Source organism: Pelobates fuscus, chromosome 8 (assembly GCF_036172605.1).
Source record: "Pelobates fuscus isolate aPelFus1 chromosome 8, aPelFus1.pri, whole genome shotgun sequence".
Taxonomy (NCBI): Eukaryota; Metazoa; Chordata; class Amphibia; order Anura; family Pelobatidae; genus Pelobates; species Pelobates fuscus.
Window position 1 is genome coordinate 39,365,336 of NC_086324.1, and position 19,211 is coordinate 39,384,546.

The 19,211-nt window shown below is 40.1% G+C and overlaps 1 protein-coding gene across 1 annotated transcript in view; it reads left to right on the forward strand.

Moving 5' to 3' along the window:
• The window catches only part of PPIG (peptidylprolyl isomerase G), a 35,603-nt gene that overhangs the window by 6,395 nt on the left and 9,997 nt on the right, over nt 1-19,211 (forward strand). Inside the window, exons 2-11 of the mRNA XM_063429703.1 lie at nt 5,709-5,777; nt 6,553-6,627; nt 8,700-8,807; nt 8,901-8,945; nt 10,141-10,228; nt 10,378-10,407; nt 10,867-11,006; nt 11,607-11,808; nt 12,008-12,175; nt 16,692-16,770. Coding sequence (XP_063285773.1) covers nt 5,717-5,777; nt 6,553-6,627; nt 8,700-8,807; nt 8,901-8,945; nt 10,141-10,228; nt 10,378-10,407; nt 10,867-11,006; nt 11,607-11,808; nt 12,008-12,175; nt 16,692-16,770 — 996 coding nt within the window. The 5' untranslated portion in view covers nt 5,709-5,716. The remainder of the gene's footprint in view (nt 1-5,708; nt 5,778-6,552; nt 6,628-8,699; nt 8,808-8,900; nt 8,946-10,140; nt 10,229-10,377; nt 10,408-10,866; nt 11,007-11,606; nt 11,809-12,007; nt 12,176-16,691; nt 16,771-19,211) is intronic.

Genomic DNA, 19,211 nt, shown 5'->3' on the forward strand with positions numbered 1-19,211 from the left:
TTAGAACGAAATTACGCATGTTTATATATTTATCTTTTTTATTATTTTTTTATTTATTTTAACGTATTTATATATGTATTTATTTTTTATTATATATAAATATATATATAATGAAAATTATATATATATATATTTAATCAATATCATTGTACGTGTATTTTGATATTAATATATATATATATATATATAATTATGTATATATTAATATTAAAATACACGTAGACAGTGTATGCATATTTATGTGTATGTGTGTATATGTGTATATATATATATATATATATATATATATATATATATATATATATATATATATATATATATATAATAAATACACAAGATCCAGCGCACTCTCCTATCTACTAAACAGCAACTTCAATGTTGACAGATTTTATTAGTTTGTAAAAGTTTTTTTTAAAAACACCTAATCTAGGCAAAAAAATGGGGATTTAGTTACATTATATGATCATACATTGCATAAGCCTGCCACAACGTCAATGTACATTGACGTTGTGGCAGGCTTATGCAATGTATGATCATATAATGTAACTAAATCCCCATTTTTTTGCCTAGATTAGGTGTTTTTAAAAAAAACTTTTACAAACTAATAAAATCTGTCAACATTGAAGTTGCTGTTTAGTAGATAGGAGAGTGCGCTGGATCTTGTGTATTTATTGTATAATATGGCCCCCAGCAGCACCCCATTTAAGCATGTTTAGGTGAGTGCAACCATCCCCCCATGTTCTATCTATATATATATATATATATATATATATATATATATATATATATATATATATATATATATATATATATATATATATATATATTCATATATATACTTAGATCATATATATAATAAATATATATGATCTAAGTATATATAATCTTATTTTTACACTGTTTTAACGGATTTTATTTGAATCTCAGACAGCAGGGGGAGTACCTGTCATTACAGGCACTCCCCCTGCTGGCATTGCCTTGGACGGCTATGCCGTCCATGTGATCGCAGGGTCCTCGCGATCACATGGCCCTGGGGGGCCAAAGAGGACAGAGGGGGACTCCCTGGGCTCCCAGGTAAGTCCCCCATACCGCGATCGCCGGCGACCGGGTAAGTACATAAGATCGCAGGACGTACTATGCCGTCCTGCGGCTTTTAGAGCCACCAAAATAAGGACGGCATAGTACGTCCTGCGGTCTTAAGGGGTTAATCGAACACTGTTTTTATAAACAATGCTATTTATATCATATTCAGTCAAACCGTGTTAAAATGTCAAAGTATAACTCCATTACCCATATTATGGTAAAGTTGTTTTCAAGAAAAATTTCAATAAAAATGTAAATTGAAGAAAAAAAAAATCGTAATTAAACAGAACTTGCAATAAAGAGAGCCTAAATAGGGCTCTCTTTACAGGAAGTGTTTATGGAAGGCTGTGCAAGTCACATGCAGGGAGGTGTGACTAGGGTTCATAAACAAAGGGATTTAACTCCTAAATGGCAGAGGATTGAGCAATGAGGCTACAGGGGCATGTTCTATACACCAAAACTGCTTCATTAAGCTAAAGTTGTTCAGGTGACTATAGTGTCCCTTTAAATTGTTACTTCAACCCAAAAGGAAAAGGGTGGGGGGGGAGGGGAGGCTGAAACTTTTTTTTTTATTGTTATTAAAGAGAAGTTCAAAATATCTAGATAAAGTCTCATTGTGGCTTTTGCACTGTTACAGCAACCCTAAAGTAGTCTTAACAAATAATAAGTAAAATATAACTTTTTTTTTTTATTATTAGATTCATTAAAATTCTATAGGTGAAAAAAAGCAATACGAAAAAGCAGAGGGGAACTAAAAAGGAGAAAATTATTGCTAACCGGTGTTCCCCTTATCGGGTGGTAGCACCTATAACACAAGTTAATATTGCGGCTACAGCTTTAGTCCCCTTTCAAACCCTTACACCCTCTGCAATCAAAAGTCCCGACGCGCATTTCGCCGAACGGTTCCCTTGGAAGAGCCATTATACGGCGAAACGCGCGTCGGGACTTTTAAATGCAGAGGGTGGAGGGGTTTGAAAGGGGACTAATGCTGTAGCCGCAATACTAACTTTCCCCGGCATTACCACCCTGCTTTGTGATTTTATTCTATATAGATAGGTAGCCGCTCGGCTATTGTTCTTACTGCTCAGGGGAAGGAGTCCTTGCAGCCATGGTGGCACAGGGTGATGGGAGTTGGGGGCTACACTATTGGGAAATCGACACAATCCCCTCTAGTCTCTCTATACTTGTATTCCTGTGTTATAAGTGCTACCACCCGATAAGGGGAACACCGGTTAGCAATCATTTTCTCCTTTTTTGTTCCTCTCTGCTTTTTAGTATTCCTTTTTTCACCTATAGAATTTTAATGAATCTAATTAAATTATATTTTACTTAATATTTGTTAAGACTAATTTAGGGTTGCTGTAACAGTACAAGAGCCACAAGGAGACTTTATCTAGATACTCTCCCCTTTCACGTTATTTTGTACTTTTCTCTTTTCATTAATCATGTTATGTTTAAGGGTTACCCCCATTAACCCTCAGCGACCTGACACACTCTTTCTACTTTATTTCTACATTATCTATACTTTTTTTTTTTTTTTTTTCTCCATCATATTGAAACCCTACAAATCCATGCTCCAGGCACCATGATCCCTTTAAATCACTAAAGTGGTCATGGTCCTTGGAGTAACCCTTTTAAGGTAAAAGTAGCACAACTAAAATGATATCTGACTTGCAGATTTATTTCCTGTTTGGCCTTAAATTCACTTTAAATGCCCAACACTTCGTAATTTTGGTAAATAAACCCAACCCTGTTTAGGTTTTCCTGAGATTAGAGTGTAATCTATATGTAGACTCTTGCTATTGTGTCTAGAAGGTTTATTCCTTACCTAAACTACTGACACAGGCCGAAACAATCTACTGGGGCTGCTCTCTCAATGCAGTGGGAACAGATCTGGACTGGTTTCATAGATGGGATCAGTTACAGAGAGAACATGTTTGAGTTGCATAAAAAGTGAGCCTATACTAGGTTGAGACCTGAGTGGGGACTTAACAGGGACAAGTTTAGAGGTCTGCAAAAGTGTCAGGTGATTTGCCCTGCTTATGAATGTATTTAAAGGGGCAGTCTAAGCACTTTCCACTACATGTTGCTCTAGTGGTTATGGTGCTAGGATTTCCCTTAGGATTTCCCTCTAATAGTAAGTAGTCAAATAATTTTCCAATGGTTTGAATCTGTAGTGGGTATGGTGCTAGGATTCCCCTTGCACTGGTACAGTAGTCAAATCATTTTCCAGTGGTTTGTCACTTACCTTAGTAACCCCAGGCACCTCCACTCTGGTCTTTAGAAATAATTAAAACATACGGTAAGTTTACTTTCTCATTTAATATAACAATTTTGTCCATTTTATTTTTCAACCTTTTTTCATGCAGGCTATGTGAGTCACAGGCAGGGGAAATGTGGCTACGGCTGCATGAACATAATTATTTAGCTCCTAAATGGCAGTGAGACTTCAGTGGCATGATCTATACACCGAAACTGCTTCCTTAAGCTAAAGTTGTTTTGATGCTTAGAAAATCCCTTTAAAATTGGGAATAATTTTCACCCAGGCTTGCCACCTAAAATAAGCAAGTGACCCTTTCAGAGATTTGTGTAAAACAGACATGTTATAGACCAGGCTTCCTGAAACTCTGGCCCTCCAGATTTTGCTGAACTACAACTCCCATTGAGATCTGAGCCTATCCTATAGGGCTCTGTTACATGTGAGTGAGACCATATAGAACATTCTCTCACTGCATTTATTTAAAACGTTATCTGCACTATTTTTTGCATTTATATCTATTTCAGACACATTGCTACGAGATACGTTCTCCAGGCATATGCATGTTAACCCATATGGGTGAGACAGCAAATTTGTAAGCGCGCCACGCGCACACCAGTGGTTTTTATTAATAATTTCCAATACTTAGTGTACACTTGATCTTCTTGTACTAATTTATAGGGTAGAGAGTCCCTATTTTTGTGGTAGCTGCTATTATAATTTTTATTCTATCATTAAACTGAAAGCGCCTTGAAAACACACAAATTCTTGCTTTTGGTACATTCTATAATACCTCAATGGTACCAACCAGAATTGTTTTTGTTTTTATGTGACAATCTGTTACTGAGCTCATTGCACTCCAAACCGCTTCATTCTTGATTCACTAACCCCCCAAAGCTTGAGTTCTGCCAGCAGGAATTTTCCTTTGTCCACCCCCTTCTTTCTATTTAGAATCTACTGATGTCCTTCATAATAAATAAAAAATCTAGCATGGAAATAATGCTGCTATTTTAACATTCCACATGCACTTCCAAGATGGAGCAAGCTCTTGTGCATGATCTTCATAATGTAATCATAAAGATGGGGGAATAAAAGAGGGGGAAGAAAGTTACCCTTTTATTTCTGCTTTCAGCAATGACAATGCAAGGAGACAGGGGCACAGGGAGCTTTCATGACTTATCCGAGATGTCAAATTTATGTAATGTATCCCTCTAGGGTAGACTCATTTGATTGTCTGTGAAAGGATAAAAAAAAAAAAATGTATATGACTGTCTTTAGACCACTCTATAGGGACAAGATAACTGTTTCATATCCTTTGAAGTGTCTGGAGATCTTGGCATAGCCCTTCCATTGGGCATCAAACGGTTTTAAAGGAATACTATAGCCAACTTCAGTTTAATGAAACAGTTGTAGTGTAGGGCTCCTGCAGTTTCACTTTTGTTTCAATTTAGTCATCCATAGCCACATACACTGTCTGACTCACACAGCCTGCATGAAAAAAATAATGGTTTGATTTTCAATCAAATGTTAACTTGCTTTAGAAGTTTTTATCTCCTGCTCCGAAAATTAAACATTAATAACACACAGGAGGCTCCTGAAGGGTCTAAGATGCTATTGATATCTCAGGAGATGAGAAATGAGATTAAGTGGTCTGGGTGACAACAGTGTCCCTTTAAGCTAATGTTGGTTTAATGCTATGTAGGTGTTCCAGTAGCCCATGCTTCTTGTGCTAATGAGTAAGGAAGCATTAGCTTGAGCAGCAACGGATGGCTGTGATTGTCCAAGGACCTAGAGTGTCAGCTGACCGCTTACAGTGCATCACAGGCCCATTGCTGGTATGTAATCACTCTTAGCTAAATCTCCAGTATGGGTGGGATGGTGGGTAGCTAGCGACTCTTGTTTAGTGTTAATTGTTTAAAAATGGTTAAATACTGAATGGAGAGACAGTGTCAAGGACTTCAATAACTATAACCTATTCAATGAGATGAAATGCATAAAGTGCTTAGTTTCCCTTTTAAATCAGAATTTGAGCATTAACATAATTATTTCTTTAGTTCCTTCTTGTTCTCAGTCATTTCAGGTCCCTTTCTAGGTTTTGCATACCTTCTCTGTGACAAGGCAAGGGTAAAACAATTCTCGTCATGCTACTGCATCCACTTGCAAGATTATTAATTGAAAAAATTGTCTTCAACTGGGAGAATTTCAACATTTAGACCAAAAGTTAAATGCTTTTTTTGGCATTTGAATTTGACAGTTATAATATTCCGTACCATAACTTAAGTGTGTTAAATATAAACTGTTTCTTTGGTAACATGATCCTGATTTTATACTTTTTGTGGTAAAGTGTCAACTTTTTTTCTGTCTGCAGATAAAATCATGGGGGTCAAGGTTCAGCGTCCTCGTTGTTTTTTCGACATATCTATTAACAATGTATTAGGTAAGAAGTGCTCTGAAGTTATGATGCTGTCTACAATTTACTTGCCATATTCCCAGTTTTGGGATCATTCTGTAAACCAGGACGAACTTTGTATTTAAAGGGACACACCGTCACCAGAACGACTACAGCTTAATGCCAATGATGTATAACTTGATGATACGGGGAATGTGTGACAACGAAGTAGAAACTGAAGTTGGCAAACTATAATCTCTCCGGTTTTATGCCATCTATACTATTTTAAAGGGGGGGTTAAATTAATGAAAAATTTGAAGCTAAAATAGCAACTGTGAATGTTTTTTCAGATTAGCTATTTTTTGCCTGAATTTTGGTGAATAACACTGTTGGTCTAGAATACAGTTTTGATGCCTGGGTTGTTGTTGTTATTGTTATTATTATTATTATTATTATTAATATTTACATAGCGCCATCACATTTCGTAACTCTGTACAATGAGGTTCATTTAAATAAATTGTTGTTTGCACTACAGCACCACGAGGCTCGTTTATTACAAGATAATATATTTACTAAACAATTATTTACCTGAAAAACTTTTTCTAAAATGGAATAAACTTTTTTTTTCTTAATTTTGCTTGTGTAATCAAAATTTCCCACTTTGTCCACTAAATATTCCTGACTGTGTACTGAATAAATACCCCTGAAATTGCACCCGAGCACAACAAAATGTGAACATTTTAAAGTTATTTACTCTGTATGTTTTAGAGCCACTGTTTAATAACTATCTGATTTTTATTTATTTTTTCTTCTTCTTCTTTAGTTGGGAGAGTTGTCTTTGAATTATTTTCAGACGTTTGCCCTAAAACTTGTGAAAACTTTCGCAGTCTCTGCACAGGTTTGTTGAACTACACTTCCATGTCCAGTCTACAGACATTGTATCTGCTATTTTATAGGTAGACAGCCTTAGCAATATCCACATACAATGGAGTGTGTCATGATTCCCTCCCCCACTCCCTTTTGTAAACAAATGTTCATACTTCACCCATTAAAGAATAATCCAAGCACTACCGTGTGCTTTAATGGTTATGGTGCCTTGGAGTCCACCTTGTAAATCACCAAACCATTTTAAAGCAGTCTGACTTCTTACCTGGGTGCAGGTAAAAGTGACAGCCGGAAGCCCGACTTAAGATCCTTCATTTGCACCTCCGGGTTTTACATGGAGCTTCTGGCTTTAAATGAGCTGTAGTGGAGGTGGGGTGCAATGCTAGATGGAGCCCACGTAAGACATCAAACAGGTTAGGTTCTGCTGGTATTAACAGCTTTAGATCACTGCTGGTACTGGGAAGACCAGGTATCCGTTGATATCTGGGGTTCCTGTGTCTGCGAGGGCCACATTTAGTAGCATCACTGTCTGATCTGCAGGAATAGCACACCGATCTGTAGCATTAAATGGAGAGCTGTACTTTGTAGGGATCGACCGATTATCGGTTTTACCGATATAATCGGCCGATATTCGTTATTTTCGGAAATATCGGTATCGGCCAATATAGCTACCGATATTGCCGATAATACCTCCTAGGACCGCCAGGCTCATTACAAGCCCGGCGATCCTGACTTACCCTCCCAGCAGCTCCTGCAGCTCCATGTCTAAATCTCGCGAGACCCGCGGCTGCAGAGCGTTGCCACGGGTTACCATGGCAACGCTCCGCGCGGCACTAAGGGACGCGAGATTTACACTGGGGAGCTGGAGGAGCTGCTGGGAGGGTAAGTTAGCGCTTGCTGCCAGCCGCCCCACAGTACTTAACAAGCCACCGGACCACCAGGGAATACTATATCCCCCCCTCCCTGGTAAGAAGCAGGTGGGGGGGGGGGGGACTAAAAGAAACAAAAACAATACAATTTAAATATAAAAAAAAATTATAATAAACATAAAAAATCCCCCCCTCCATTTTACACAAATTACATCACTACACAAACACACACACACACACACACACACACACACACACTCACTGCATGACATACATACACACTACACAAACACACACACACTGCATTACATACATACACACTACACAAACACACACACTGCATAACATACATACACACTACACAAACACACACAAACTGCATTACATACAAACACACACTGCATTACATACACAAACTACACACACACACTGCATTACATACACAAACTACACACACACAAACTGCATTACATACATACACACTACACAAACACACACTCTGCATTCACTATACACACACTACACAAACACACACTCTGCATTCACTATACACACACTACACAAACACACACTCTGCATTCACTATACACACTCTTCATTCACTATACACACTCTGCATTCACTATATATATATATATATATATATATATATATATATATAAATAAATACACACACACACTACTCAAACACTCACTGCATTCACTATACACTCTGCATACACTATATATACACACTACACAAATACACACTGCATCCACTACACACACAGCTCCCCTGTCTAAATACACTTCATCCACTACATGTGGCATGTATATTTTGTGCATTTACCGTTAGAAAGAGTTTATTTTTTCAAAATGGTAAATGTACAGAATATCGGCTATCGGCATGAAAGTTCACAGCTTATCGGTATCGGCTCTAAAAAATCAATATCGGTCGATCCCTAGTACTTTGTGTGCAGGTGAATCCTTGCATTGGGGTTATAATTAGGTAGTTTCACAATTATTTACAAGTTATTTATTTAAAAAAAAAACACACACAACAGTGTTCCCTTTTCAAATGAACAGATGAGAACATTTTGACATTGACTCATAGATATGAAAAAAGGAATGGATTCAATTAGATTCAAACACCCTCCCAGCATACCCCAATATTGTTCACACAGCCAGTTTCACTTTATGCAAATAATGTTGTTGTTGTTTTTTTTTTTTAACATAGGTGAAAAGGGTATCGGAAAAAGTACCCAAAAACCCTTGCATTACAAAAGCTGCATATTCCACAGAGTTGTTAAGGATTTTATGATCCAAGGAGGTGATTTTAGTGAAGGTAAGAATCAGTTTAAATGAAAGGAAATATGCATTTGTATGTTCAAAGATGTTAACAATTTCAAAATACTAAGAATGTGTTTGTTTTCTCAAGGAAATGGCAGAGGTGGGGAATCTATATATGGCGGATTTTTTGAAGGTAACCTCTTTTCTTTATTTTATAAGGTTCTGTAAACCATATAGAATGCCTTGTTTGCTGTGACACTCGCCATAACTTTTATGTGTGTTTTTAGTTATTTTTTTATTTTATTTTTTTTTTTCCCCATCACTTTTGATATATCAGTTAAACATTGTGCACGACAAATGATCTATAATATTGCCATTATTTTCGCTAAGAACCAGTTATCCATACTTTAGACAAGTCCCTGCTGCTTCTGCCTGAAATGTAGAGGGCTAATTGGTGCATTTATCCTCTACAAATAAGCTAGATTTATTTTATTTTTTATTTCATGCATTATAACAGTTCTTATATTTTATTTTTGTTTCCAATCCTGCGTGTGTTTGGTTTTGAAGGATAATTATGGAAACCTCAATATCCAATTGCTAGCTTCCTTTCCTTGGTAGTTCTTAGCCCTTTCTAGATCTTATTTGATTGGTTATAAAATAATAGCACACAAATAGTAGTTGTAGTTAACAGCAAGTAGGCAAAGTGATATCTATTATAAAAGATAAAAAAGCAACATGGCATAGACTGTGACGTGGTTTCCGCGTAAAAGGTATAGAGGACACTCGCACATTAAAGAGCCATCATGGTCGGCTCTGAACTCGGTAGGTATTTTCAATAAGGTTCTAAGGTTATTTTGTGTCAGGTGTCCGTGATGTTTCTCTTCTGGATTGAAGATCGGGAACCAGTAGAGCGAGTATAAATACACTTTAGTTTAGAATTAAAAATACAACAAATACTGAGGTGTTAAGACAAGCACAACGCATTTCGGCCGATAAGGTCTTCCTCGTGTGCATCTACCAACATGAATAAAAGTATACCATTTACACATAACTTAATGATAAAGGTCTGGTACAGGTGTGTAATGTTCAATGTCCAATATGGTTCTTTTGGGAATAATTTCCTTTTCCAAGATGGCGCAGACCGCCAAAAACATAGAACCCCATCCAATCCCAAACCTATTAAAAGACCCACCCCAGTAAATACGTCAGGGGTGCATCTCTTATGTGTATCTTGTGCGTCAGAAGGGGATTATTTGATTGGCTGATGTCCACAGCATGTTTTACATGTATTAAAGCTCTACGTTAAAGGAGTACTTGATTATTGCAAGCAATTTCATATTGCAATGATGTTTGTAACCGCAATAAATTGTCTTTTTATCATTTCCTAGATGAAACTTTCTCAATTAAGCACAATAAGGAATATCTTCTGTCAATGGCCAACAGAGGAAAGGATACAAACGGGTCGCAATTTTTTATGTATGTAATTGGATAAACTTTATTTTTTATTTTTTGCTTTAAAGGTATAATATAAATAATATTGCACCAGCTTAATTTTTTAAATATTAATTGGCATTTTTTTTTTCTCCTTGTTATTTACACTTGCTACTATCTTGATGTCTTCACAGAACAACAAAGCCGACACCTCACTTGGATGGGTAAATATTTATTTCATGACATTCTTTAAAAAGTGTTTTCGTTTTGAGTCCAAAGATCTAGAACAATTAAGGCTCTATATACATTGTAGGTAACCAAACCCAGTGATGAAATTTGTTACGGATGAATGGATTACCATATTGTAATAGGGGGGGGGGGTTCCCTTTTTTTTTTTTTTCTTTCTTCTTGTAAACAGTCCTTTGAAACAAATAAATAATTGTAAATCTCAGTTTTAGTTTAACAATTTGCATCATTGGGTTAGGTTGCCTTCTGTGTAAATTTTGCCTTCCTTTTATTTGATCTATTACCTTTTGGGTTAAGCCCTCTTCCAGTCCTAGTGCTGGTGTTACGGAATTTCTATGGACAACAGGAGTTTGCCTCTGTGCTGTCCAGAGATTATTTGTGTGTTTTGACTTGTGTTCTTAATGCTTTTTTTTTTAACTCTATATATCTTCATATAGGCTTCATGTTGTTTTTGGGCAACTAATCTCTGGCCAAGAAGTAGTGCAAGAAATTGAAAGTCAAAAAACAGATGCTTCCAGTAAGCCATGTGCAGAAGTCCGGATACAGAATTGTGGGGAGTTGATTCAAAAACCAAAAGGTAACGGACATGTTTAACTTGCATCTCTCACATGTTCAAAGGTACCCTGCCTTCTAGAATAGGAAGATTGAACCAGGACTGTCGTTATTTCATCTTCACATTTAGCTAGTCTGATGGTCTGAAAAGTAAATGTTTAGTTGATATTTAGAAATGAACATCTTCAGATCACGTCAGGCTCTGGATTCGCAGCTCGCTGCGTGGTAATTCCGTGTATAGGTGTACCTCTCTTTCTTCATTCTTTGCCATCTGTTACAGATTGCATGGTTTATTGGGTCAGGATCACACATCTTCCATTTTTCTAGATGTGCAGTTTGAGGAAAAAAATGTATTAGATAATTGTTTATTGTTTTGCTAACTAAGCATTGTAAAAACATTTTATAAGGATAACAGCCTTTTCTGTTACTGATCTGGTTTTAGTATGTGGTTAGTTTTATTTTGGTTCTTTGTGTCCTTTTGTATTGAGTTATTAAAAAAAAAAAAAAAAAAAAAACTGCATATTGTGAATCTACTTGAAATGAAAAGTAGTTGGTTTAGTATATGTGAAAGAGAGTTCTCCCAAATATCCTCTTAATTTCATTTCCCCCCCTCCCCTTATTTTAGCTAAGAAGGAAAAGAAAAGACACAAATCTTCCTCTTCCAGTGATTCTGATAATTCCAGTGACTCTGACTCCTCTGACTCTTCATCTGATTCCAAAAGTGAAGGGGAAGAAAAATCTAAAAAGAAAAAAAGGAAGCACAAAAAGAATTCAAAGAAGCATAAAAGGGAGAAGAAAAAACGTAAAAAGGAAAAGACAAAGAAAAGGTGAGAGCTGTTGAGTAGGCTATTGGGTTATTCGGCCTGTGGTAATGTTAAATGCATTGCAACTGAAACATATTACATGTTCCCTATTTGTTCATAATCTATGCAAATCAATAATAAAACCTCATTAGTATCACTATACCATAGTTTTGCTTCTCATTTTAAGATCATGTGGTCTAAACGTTCTTTATTTTCTGGTCAGTTCTGATAGTGAGCATGAAAAGGAAGACCAAGAAGTGCAAGTAACATCCACCGTCCGTCCAGAGGAGATCCCAACTGTACCAGAAAACAAATTTCTAATGCGGAAGAGCCCTCAAAGAGCAGAAGAGAAGGAAAGCCGTCAAAATGACCGAGAACGAGAGAGAGAGAGGTAAGTTGTTGTGAATATGAAAATATTGGTATAGTAACATGGAGTGCAGAACAAAATAGATTTATTTTGTAACATATGTAAATAGAATGGGGGGGGGGATACAACTTTGACCCTGCCGCTGTTAGCTGCAAATCCTTGTGAAGGGACAGTGTTGTGTACCCCTCATTTAAATGAATAGAATATGTATGGATGAAAGACCGATCATATCGGGGGGGGGGGGCGGAGCCTGACACGGACCGGAGCAGTCGCACATTACCGGAGCTCCGGTGCAATCAACTGCAATCTGCAGCAATCGGGGGATAACCCGCATCACTCACAGCCACACAACCGAGCACTGACCTCGGAGAACCACACTGACACGCCAATGCCGTTCCTCCTGACACCCGGCTCCAAAACTAAACGCCGAGGCGGCAAGGCCTACAGGACGGGAGGGCAACCTCAGACCCTTTCGGGAACGCACTGGCCCTGGAACGTCCCAGACTTTGAAGACTGGTACCCCGACACACAGAGCTCAGGTGAGATGGGCCGCAAGACGCAAAAAACGCCCCCAAAACACCGACATAGGCCAAATGCTACAGGCCTCAAACGCAGTGAAGGCCCAAACTCCCCGAGACACATCCCCACAACCTTCAGAGGAAGGAGACACACAGGACAATCCACACCCCAGTCCAACACCCACATGGACATCAGAAGCTAGCACACCGGCTTCCAAACGAGACATACAGGCAATGCTAACAGGCCTACAGCAGAATCTCAGACAAATGTGGGAAGCAGATCTAGCAGTATTTAAGCTGGACGTACACGCGGTGTCAACGCGCACACAGGCAATCGAAGAAGAGGTCAAGGGACTGAGGGAGAACTACCTGGCTCTAGGGGAGAAAGTGCGACACTTACACACCTCACAATTGACAATGGCCAGGCAAGTTAATCTCCTGGATGACAGAGGGCGCCGCAAAAATATAAACATTCGAGGGGTGTCGGAATCAGTGCCACTGGAAGAATTGCCACACTTCACTAGACTCCTTGTGGCCACACTCTTACCGGCCAAACAGGCAAAAACATTCCAATTCGACAGGATCTATAGGATGGCTAAATCCCCACAAGCACCCACCTCAGCTCCATGGGATGTAATATAAAGATGCCAATCAATGGCGGACAAACTGGGGCTAATGGCAGCAATACAAGGGCAGACCCCATTCGACTTCGAAGCATGCAAAATTTCCTTCTTCCAGGACTTGAGCAGAGCCACATTACAATGGCGCAAGAGCATGCACCCAATCACCAAGCAACTCCAAGCGGCGGGTATAGCCTATAGGTGGGCGACCCCAGGAACTCTCTGGATCACTAAGGACGATAAGCACTTCAAGGCCACCGAACCCACGGAGGGCCCAGCACTGATGACTGCTCTAGGACTACGGAACCTCGCAGCGAACTTGGGGACACCACCAGACCCTCAGCCTGGGACATCCGAAGCTGAAATAACCGCGACTCCTGGAAGAGGCAGGGGTGCCAAACCCAAGACCTGAGGGAAATACCACAGCCGACTAAGCTTCAGTTCGAACATTTCATTTAAATGTTTTGTGTAGCTAACCCCGATTCTTAAACTACATGTAGTTCTTTGTTTTTCCTCGTTCTAACAGTTATTGCAGTACGAATGAGGCTCACTAGAGCCGACCACCTTTGCTCCGACGACACCTCCCCCCTTCTCCCTGGGGTTATAGGGAACAGACATCGAGGGCGACATAATAAACCGGACTGGCATCAGGCACATCAAATAGGCTGATAACATAACCTGGAACCACACGGGTTCGGCCTGATCCTGTCAAACTATAGCGACCTATAATAGTCTAGACATACAAGCCATAGCTGTGAAATGATTTAGCGACTACACACAGCCACCACTAGGATGAAGGGGCAGTTTAAGACTCCTTGCACACTATGCACACAGGTGCAACTAATAGCCTCAGTCAGGAACGAACATGAGAGCGGACTTAGACCTAGAAGGGAAACCCACAGAGGGACCCCACGACCACCACGATCCACTCCTGGCCTATGTGCAGATGGGTCGCATCATACACCCACATCCTCGGGACATAGGGCAAGACATTAGACATAAGACCCAGACTTAGTCATACCCACCCTACTCCCGCAGCTCAAGGCCCTAAAATACAAGGGGTGATATTAGCAGATAGGTGCCATCTACCCTTACGATTACACGACTTACATTACTCACTATAACATTGAGACCAACTGTAATTACAAAATGTATGTGAAACAAACCTAGCCATACCTGTGCACGATATTTACTGTTTTGACGTGTAGAGGCTATTGTGGCCATACACATATGTTTATCATTTTCCCATACGAAAAAGATTTATAAAAAAAAAAAAAGACAGATCATATCAAACTAACTTAATTGCATTCTATGAAGAAGTTAGTAGAAATATAGATTGGGGAGTTCTATTGGATGTGATCTACTTGGAGTTTACAAATGGCATTTGATACAATTCCACACAACAGGTCACTATTAAATTAACAGTCGTTTTAGATGGAAAATTTGTGTTCTTGAATTGAACACTGGCTTAAAGATAGAGTGCAGAGAGAAGTTGTAAATGGAAAATTATCAAACTGGACAAAAGTAGTGTCTTGAGGTTCTGTACTTGGTCCACTTCTCTTTTTTTTTTTTTTTTAAATTTGTATTTTATTGGGTTTTGTACACACAGTATACATTTTTCCATTGTATTGGTTATTGAATAGGTTATAACAAGATCATGTAGCATATCGTTGGGTTACAAACATGGTAATAATCACAGTAGTAGTGAAACATGTACACTAACATTGCTAGGTGCCAAAATGCATTTTCTACTTTTATATTTTTATACTTTGACCTCTGCTTAGTGAGGTTGCTTAGTGAGGTTGCTTGAGTTTTGCGTTCTCTACTGACGCATTCTATGCTAATGAAGACAGGTTGTTAGGGCTTATGTATGGGGTAGTAGGTTAGGCGTATAAACAACTCCTATGAACTATATACACATATAAACACATGAATTACAGTGTTATAATAGCTAAGCCTTGCAAGAGCTAAGTGTTGCGTTTCTCGGTTCGCTTGTGGTGTCCGTTGACTAACAAGCCTAACTTCGTGAGGAAAGTCTCTGGGTCCTCCCCTGAGGTCAAGGTGAGTACGTCAGTGCCCTGCTGTACCACAAGTGAGCCGTCTGTGCTCCAACGGTATCGGACGGAGTGCTCTCTCAGCCTCTTTGTGACCGGTACCAGTTGTCTCTGTGCAGCAAGCACAGCGAAAGGGAGGTCACTGTAGATGTCTATCTCGCTTCCCTCTAATTTCACCGACCCCAAAGATCTAGATCCGGCCATGATGGCGGCTTTCGCCGCTATGTCTCTGGTGGTAGCTATCGTGTCTCTGGAGGCACCAGCTGGTGCTGCTGGTGATTTGCGCACCCGGAAGGCGGATAGTATCAGTGGGGTGTCTGAGTTACACTTGAGGCCCATGGAGGCGGTAAGTCTCCGGACAAAGGGCAGCAGGTCCTCTCCGCCAACTGTTTCGGGGATGCCCCTGAGGCGTATGTTACGACGGCGGTGTCTGGTCTCGAGTGTCACCACCGTTCCTTGCAAGCGCCGGACCTGCTCAGTAAGACCTTCCACTTGCCGCTTGGTGTCTCGGAGTTGGATATCTCTGGACTTTTCTCTGGTCTCCACCTCCTGGACTCTCTGCTGCAAGACCCCTAGTTCAGCTTGGGTCTCCTTCAGATCGGCCTTCCAGACCTGTCTTAGGTCTGTTAGCAGCTTCCTGATGTCCCCTTTCATAGCTGGGGAGTCATCCTCCTCCGAATCAGACCTGTGAGTGGTGCCTGGGAGTGAGGCTTGGGAATCCCTCTCTTCCTGGGAGTCATCAGACGTCTCCAACTCACTCTGCAGGTCCGGCGCCATCTTGGCGGGCCGCGCCTGTGTAGGCCTCTGGAACGCCAGCCTAATGTCGGGTGCCGCGGATCGCTCCGTGTAGGTTTGCTTTTTATGTTTGCGCCCCATGTTGTCAGCTATCGGGTGGCAGGGTAGCTGTGCAGTTTTGGAGCGGATTTCTCTGCTTTAGCTCTCTGAATCTGTGGGGCTGTAGCGGAGCTCCACAGATGTGCGACCGTTCAGCTCTGTGGTCGGCCACGCCCCCCGGTCCACTTCTCTCTTAATCCATTTTATAAATGGTCTTGGAGTGGATATTGAAAGTCATTTGTCAGTGTTTGTAGATTACACAAAATAAGGTGTCCGAATGAATTACGTATAAATTCTCAACAGAGGGTTTTGGATAAATTGGGCCACTTAGGAGCAAAATGGCTGAGATTCAGTACAGATAAATGCATTTTGGAATAAGGAACCCACAAGCCACATATACATTAAATGAGGTTAAGTTAAATGGAATAACATTACTTGAAAAGGAATTGGTTACAATTATAGATGACAATCTAGGCAATGGTATGCATTCACTTTTCAATTTCTATATTTCTAGCAACTCTCAGGCTTCTTTCTACCAGAGGAGACTCCTAGTAACCAGGTCTGGACGGAAAATCAAAGGGAGGGGCCCCAGAGTAAGTACCCTTAAAGGTGTTCTTTCCCTTCTTTCAATGTCTTTTAACCCCTTAAGGACAGAGCTTCAGAAGCTTGTCTTTCACTTAATGACAACGGCATTTTTTGCATTTTTTGCTATTTGTGTTCAACTGCAATTTGCATTTTACTAATTTATTGCACCGACACATATTATATACCGTTTTTTAAAGGACAGAAAGGGCTTTAATTTGATGTAACACATGTATATATAAATGCTTATTTATTATAAAAAAAATACAGAAATATGCAAAAAAATGAATTTTTGTGTGTTTTTTTTTACAGTTTTTGCAATAATAATGTGTACATAATTAGTGCAGGTTAAGGAAAGTAATTAAAAATAAATTCATTTAGTTGTTCTGAATTACAGAATATATAATGTGTCTGGGATTTTCAGGTTTTTTTGGTAGTTACAGGTCACAAAGCACAAGGAGTAAAATAAACTTTTTATGTGGAGCGATTTTAGAATTTGGTATGTTTGTCTTGTAAGCCTAATAGCCATAAAAGAAAACAAAATTGCCACACAAAAGTATATATTTATATAAAGCAGACACCACAGGCTATTTACCTAAGGTTGTTTTGACACTTTCTACGTAGCCATTTTACCGCCAACCTCTGCTAAATATTGGAGTAAAATTGTGTTTTTCCCTTCGTATAGTGGCAGTACTTACAAGTGGGATGTTCCTTAGGATTCTGGACAAGAAGCTCCCCCTTCTTTAGAATTTAAATGCTGTGCTCCGCCTGCTGCCTCCATATAAGCTGTAACTCAGAGACACTCACCAGTTCTTCTTGTCCCGGCAACGGGACGGACAGGTTCCCCCACAGTGCAGGTGGAGATTTGGTGCGTTCAGCACAGGTTGCTGACCGGGAGGTGAGTGCCCGATAGTTTCCCGGGCGGGAACTGAGCGGCAACAGTACTTCCGGGTTCGCGTTACGGAACGTGACCGGGTACTGTCTTTTGTGGTTTTTTCTGACTGAGTTCCCAGGCGGTTCTCCTTCATTGCTCATTACGCATGCGCACAGCGGTGGAACGCACGCCCGGGAGGCTTTGCGTTCCACCAAACACAGAATCACGCTACTGAGCATGCGCGAAACGGTGTTTGGCGCCAAATTTAAAATTTGGATACATGCCTGTGCAGGACCTTCCTGACCCCAAGGGTGGGTGTACAGTTCTGGTTCTCCGTGTCACCTGCCCTCCTACACGGATCTTAGGTGATTTAAGGTGAGGTTTAACTATTGAACTCTCCTTTTTTTTTTCACCTTTTGTTTTTATGCATGCTTCTAGAATAAGTCCTATGTCTCCAGATAAGACAGATATAGACAAGATGTCAACTTCTGTTCCAAACACCACAAGTAAATCTAAGCACTTATGTTGTCTGGAATGTGCGTTACCTCTACCTGACGGATGTCGCAAAAATACATGCAATCAGTGCGCAACGGATCGGCTAGTAAAAGCCGAGCAGACTGATATGGCATCCTTCCTGGGCTGGTTTCAGGAAAATTTGTCCCAGACATTTGAAGCTATTCGGGAGAAACTGCCCACACAGCGTAGGAGGAATAGATCTCCTTCTGTGTCTGACGTCTCTTCGCCTTCGGATATTTCCAGCCTGGCTTCAAGTGTGGAGGAGGGGTTTCCACCAGAAGAGCTGAAGAAATGTATTAAAGAAGTGACGACGGCGGTACAAGAAACTGAACCTACCAAGGGTAAGGTTAAAGGTTTCCCAATGTCTCCTTAAATCTTGGATCTCCATCATAGAGAATGAAAGAATCTTGAAAGACGTACGTTCAAGTCAAGCTACAGTCTGGAGAAAAATGGGAAGATCTTCCTAAGTGGATGTTCAGATTGACCAGCTATCAAAGAAAACCACTATACCCATTGGCGAAGTCTCAGGGCTTAAAGACCCAATGGACGAACGGGCCGAAACTTCGTGTAGTAGAATATTCCAGGCCGCAGGATATCAGTGCAGAGCTGAATTTGCAGGTTCAGCGGTCCTCAGAGCTCAGAGCGTTTGGCTACTAGCCCTGGAAGATTCCATTATGGGAAATCTGATACAGATCCTTCCCATCTCTTGTTCCTACTGAAAGATGAGTTTTCTTTGTTTATCAGCGAGGATTATGGGTTTGTCGTCAGTAGCCAGAAGAGCTCTTTGGCTACGAACATGGACAGCTGACTCTGCGTCTAAGGCATCCTTATGTGAATTACCCTTTGAAAGGAACAAAAAAATTTTTTTATTTTTTTTTGGCACTCCTTTGGAAGACATTGTTAGACAGATGTCTGATACGAAGAAAGCCCTGCCTCTGGATTCAAGAACCCAGGGATATTAAAGTTTTCAGTACAAGGGTCAGAGGTCCTTTCGTTACCAGGGCGGTTTTGCAGGTTTCAAAAGCATGATGGCCTTTGGCCATACCAGCCTGAAAATCCCTG